The sequence below is a fragment of the Amphimedon queenslandica genome, unplaced genomic scaffold, assembly GCF_000090795.2.
Source record: "Amphimedon queenslandica unplaced genomic scaffold, v1.1 AMPQUscaffold_12435, whole genome shotgun sequence".
NCBI lineage: Eukaryota > Metazoa > Porifera > Demospongiae > Haplosclerida > Niphatidae > Amphimedon > Amphimedon queenslandica.
In genome coordinates, this window is record NW_003547328.1 from 5,784 (window position 1) to 11,204 (window position 5,421).

The following is a 5,421-nucleotide window of genomic DNA, read 5'->3' on the forward strand; positions in this document are numbered from 1 at the left end:
CTCATCATAACAGAGCTGGTATTAACACGATTTGTATCAGTGAGCATCATTAAATTAGGATTAATTTTATCTCCATTATCACCACTACTCATGATTTGTTGATTGATCATATTCCAGGTTACATCAACAGTGAATGACGTATCAACATTAGAATCAACACTGATATCACATGTTAGTATCAGGTTACTGCCAGCTAAGAAATAATTCTCTCTTGATCGACTCACATCAACAAATGGAATGGGAACTGAAATAAAATAAATTAAAAGAAAGGAATGAGTACACAATGTAACTAAATGAATCAAAAAAGAACTGGTACATAATACAATAAAAAGAAGTACACGCAAAAATAAAAGAAATGTTAAATTTTAAGACATATTTGCATTTGAAAAAATAATACTGCATTCATAATAAATTAGATCTACTACATAAATTAATTGTATCACAAATCATCTTAGATACTTAGAATTTCTATCCCCCTTGGGCCTTAAATCCTTGGATGTTCAAGATAGAGGGTTATATCACCAACATAATACAGTAATAATAATTGCTGTCATTGTGTGCTTACTTTTTGTAGGTAAGTTTGATGTGTCATTACCCCAAGCAACCATAAATATCTGACTAACATTAATGAATGCTTCACAAGTATACAGACCAGCATCAGAAGTATTGAGAGAAGAGAAGTTCAAATAAAGAGAACTCATTACATTAGATACAGTCATAAGATCTGGAGGTACACCAATAACATTGTTAGCTGATCTCTTAGTCCATGTTATCACTGGTGAGACTATGAGTCTATCAACAACTGTCACTGTACAATTTAACATGTATTCTTTACCAGGTTCAGCAATACCCATAGTTACTATCTCTACTACTGGCCTTGGAGTAGCTGTGAAAAGTAGAAGCATAAAGTAACAAACACTATAAGGTGACATTTTACATAAAGCTTTCAGCATAGACACTCTAGTATCTATGATTTCAGATTGGATAGTGCAAGACCTCATATTTACAATCATTCAAAGACACAGCCCAATATAATAGCAGGTACTTATACAGTACATCAGGCTTATTATAAAAGCTTTGGTACAATTACACAAGAGCATTATAATACATTAGTATTATACAGCATAGATTATACTTACCCAATACTGTTATAGAAGTATTAGCACTAGCTGATGTATTCCTGAGATATGTATAACTATTAGGAGCAGTCACTTCAACATTACAAGTATACATTCCACTATCATCAGCATTATCCAATGGATAGAACATTAATGTTGTATTATAATGTAATGTATTGATCATATTGAGACCCTCAGTAATAGTAGCATCAGATGAACCCATAGGAACATTAGTACCATCACGTGTCCATTGATTAGTGACAGTCACTGGTATAGTAACTAATGGATCTAACATTATGTCACATTTAATGAAGAATGATGTCCCTGCATATAATGTATCATCACATTCTTTTGATATAGTAACAATCACTGGTGGAACTGTAAAAATATTAAATAAATTAATATCTTTAATGAGAATCAATCTAAATTTTTAAAAATTAACTATTAAATTTACCACTTACTGTACAGAATATTTATAACTTACAGTCAACAGTTAAATTAAAGACATCACTATCCTCTCGATAATCATAAGTAGCAGTGCTAGGATCATTGGTATCATTCGCACCAGTTACATTAAACTCAGCCATACATGTATACATTCCAGCATCTTCAAACCTCACTGGATCCAGTATTAGAGTATAGTTAGTAACTGAACCTGAACCAGTATCATCTGTTGTGATACTGTATGGTCTATTTAAGTTAGAGAGCATTTCCATATCTGTATCATTCATTTTAATGAAAGTAACCATTGGTGTTACTACTAATCTCTCAACTGTTGTTATGGTACATGTTAAAGTTAGACTCTGACCAACTTCAACTGAACCAACTGATGAGAAATTTACTGTCATTGGAGGAAGACCTAATAAAGAAGGTATAGGGACAAAGACTAAAAAAAGGATTTGTGTGAAGACAAAGAGCAGGAGAACTAAGAAAGTACATACAAAAAAGAGAGAAAAGAGAACTAGGGTATGAAATGGAGAAGCAGTTTGTAGTACATAAAAAACTTACTTTCAATAGTAACAGTAAGAGTAGTATTAGTAGGTTGGCTTGATGTTATTAATGAGTTACCAGAATTGATAATCATTTGACAGGTATATGTTCCTCCATCATTATTAAGACCAGTATCAATAGGTAGAAACAATAGCATACTTACAAGACTGTTACCAGTTGGAGGTATCACTTGACGTCTTGCTTCATTAGTTGGTATTACATTACCACTAGGATCAGTCCATACTACACTAGCAGTTACTGGTGTATTCACTATTGTAGTGTTTACTGTAGCTGTACAAGTTAGAAAGTAGCCAGTGCTCTCATATATTTGACCAGTTGGAGGATCAGCAATTATTGATACACTGGGAGGTGATACTGTAAAAGAGGAATACTGCTTTAGATAATATCAAATAATAAGTAAAACTAACTTTGAACAGTTAAATCTCTGTTAACACGATCTACAGTGCCAAACACTAGAATTGTTGCTTGACAGTAATATTGTCTAGCATCAGTTGTCTTCACTGGATCAAGTGTAAGTACACTGGTTAATATATTTCCATTTCTAACAACAGGTACTAGTGTAGCATCATTGTTTTCACTAGTCACATCTTGAGATGCTTCTAAATCATACGTCCATCTGACACTAGTAAGATTCTCAACAAAATTAGGAGGTACAACTATAACACAAGATAAATTGAATACATCACCAGCAACAGGAACAGAAGGAATATTGATACTTATATCAACATGATTGACATCGAACCCTATTAAAAATTAAGTAAAATGGGATAAAATATAAATAAATTCACTTACTTGCTACAGTTAATGTAACTGCACTGCTATTATCATTCCCTGCTATTATAAAAGGAGTATTAGGAGCTACACTAACTGAACAATTATAACTAGCACCATTATCAACTTCATCTCTTAAACTATTAATACGTAACACACCAGTGTACTGATTATTAGTCATAACTGGAGGACTGATAGTAAAATCACTTCCATTGGTCAGTACAGTGTTATTTCTCCTCCAACTCATAGTAACACTAACACTAGTATCAATATATTGACTGATGTCAGCTATACACATAATATCAAGAAACTGTCCTTCTGCTAGTTCTCCATCTACTAAATGTCCAGTAGCATTATACTCAACAATAACTGGAGGAGTTGGTACTATAAAAACAATATAAAATAGAACATTAATTCAACTATTACAACATACACGTTAGTATCACTTCAGTAGATTGCATCCCATTAACTTCATAGTCTGGGCCAAGTTGAGTGATATTAACAATACATTGATAGACCCCAGCATCAGATGATCTTAAAGAATTAAATGTATTCACTAGCGCAGTATCACCTGATCCAGTAATACTGGTAGTGAGTCCTTTACTCTTTACTACCATACTGATATTAACAGAAATATTGCATACTCCATCTAGCACATCAACTGTACAATCAAGAGTTAAACTCTCTCCCAGTGATCTACCAGTAGTAGTAGTGAATGTGATATTAGGAACAGGAGAAGCTAATTAAAAATACATAAAGGTAAACCAGAGTAGGTGAGACATGCAATGGAGGAACTCAGTTTGCTTCCACTGCTGAGCTCCTGCCACGGACTGAAGATATAAGACTGACCTGTAGAATGATGAAGGGATAGAAGACCAAATTGCTGGCCTAACAATACGAACAAGAGAAATAACCAGAGCATCATAGACAGTTAAAACAAAACTGAAAACTCTAGTGTAGACGCTGCTCTTACTTAAACTGAGGCGAGCCTGCCAGGATAACGTGCTGTGTAGCAAATGAGCCACGCCCCACAAACATATCAGCTAGCTTTAGTTACATAGTTTGGTTTATACATACAAATGGCAGCATAAATTTAGGTGTATTTTAATAATTCAATTAATAGTGTCATTCTGATGTGATGTACAAAAATAATTTTATTAATAGCAAGAGCATATCGTATTATGAACTCTTGTTAATAGTGTAGCAAATAATGTGAAACAAAAGGGGGAAGAAAAATGGGAGATGAATGATGAATTGTGAATAGCAATAAAAAATTGTTCCTTTACTTATTAGTAACCAAGTAGGTACTAGAAAATGTAGTAACAATAATACTAGTTATTATTATTATCATTATCATTATTATTGTAGTTCTGTTAATGGAAGAGGCCAAAGACTGATCACGTTCCAACCAAAAGTAGGCGGCAGTTAAAATCGGACACTCTTACTCATATAGCTTGGAGCTAAACGGACTCCTGTTCTCTCTGGACGACCGACCCCCAGGAGGGGACCTGGGACAGACATTTTCTTGGCACTGGTTGAACGAAGGGAGTGTGGCTTAGGTCCTTCTGATCTTAACTTGCAGATTTCTAAAGAAACAAAAAATATTTGAGCAGTTGTCAATCAAATTTAGATTTTTGTGTGACTTGTCAGAGTTATTAAAAATCAGGTCAAAGTCCCTGAGGGTCGTAGGCCAAATTTTGCCAAAAATGACTAGGACAGAATTTTTCATTTTTATAATTTTTTCTGATACATATACATGTTCTTATGTTGTGTAGCAAGTTTGAGCTGATTCCGATTAAAATTGGTTTTTTAATGAATTTTTTAAGTTGCTCAAAAATCAGGCCAAATTATAGCCTTTGGTACTTGGCCAAATTTCATCAAAAATGGCTAGGAGAAAATTCTCCATTCTAATAATTTTCCCTGATACATATACATGCTTTTATGTTGTATACCAACTTTGAGTTGATTCCAATGAAATTTGGATTTTAAATGAATTTTTGAAGTTGTTCCAACTTCGATGCTACATAGTATACTGTACAAGCAATGTTAGGTATGTCAGATGCTAGCTGTTTAGCTCACTTCAATACATGCTTTATGGGAAACCCAGCATGCTTACATGTACATGTACACAACCAATTGTTATCGCTTAGATCAGGACTGATATCAGTCTGAATCTGTACTGATATCAGTCATGAATCATGGCTTTCGTGTAATCAGTCATGATGCAACTGTGAAAATCAGCTATGATACAATCATGATAAAATTTGTACTAATTCATGCCAGGATATCAGGTATGATCTATAATAAAACCTGTAAGGGCTGTACCAGTATAGAGTATCAGACACGGTCCATTATTTTGGGGGCAAAAGTGCTGATTCAGGCGTGATAATGAGCATTAATGATGATTAATTAATTAATTAATTAATTAATGAGGAGGGCTGGTTTACAATTTACCTGAAATAGCAATTTGCAGTTTGCGTCTGGCTCCAAGTGTGGCCACACCCACTTCTTTCAAATCTTC

General features: G+C 33.9%; 1 protein-coding gene and 1 long non-coding RNA gene across 2 annotated transcripts in view; both read right to left on the minus strand.

Moving 5' to 3' along the window:
- Positions 1 to 3,938, minus strand: part of LOC105314856 (neogenin-like) — a 7,017-nt gene extending 3,079 nt beyond the window's left edge. The window contains exons 1-10 of the mRNA XM_011409260.2: positions 3,874 to 3,938; positions 3,685 to 3,788; positions 3,334 to 3,639; positions 2,922 to 3,284; positions 2,537 to 2,872; positions 2,127 to 2,483; positions 1,603 to 1,977; positions 1,140 to 1,496; positions 566 to 886; positions 12 to 244 (exon numbers count right to left, since the gene is read on the minus strand). Coding sequence (XP_011407562.1) covers positions 12 to 244; positions 566 to 886; positions 1,140 to 1,496; positions 1,603 to 1,977; positions 2,127 to 2,483; positions 2,537 to 2,872; positions 2,922 to 3,284; positions 3,334 to 3,639; positions 3,685 to 3,788; positions 3,874 to 3,938 — 2,817 coding nt within the window. The remainder of the gene's footprint in view (positions 1 to 11; positions 245 to 565; positions 887 to 1,139; positions 1,497 to 1,602; positions 1,978 to 2,126; positions 2,484 to 2,536; positions 2,873 to 2,921; positions 3,285 to 3,333; positions 3,640 to 3,684; positions 3,789 to 3,873) is intronic.
- Positions 3,939 to 3,980: 42 nt separating this feature from the next.
- On the minus strand, positions 3,981 to 5,421 carry LOC109587828 (uncharacterized). Its single transcript, XR_002187817.1, has 2 exons — positions 5,355 to 5,421; positions 3,981 to 4,486 (listed from the first exon to the last, which is right to left on the minus strand). It is a non-coding gene; the product is annotated as an uncharacterized LOC109587828 (long non-coding RNA).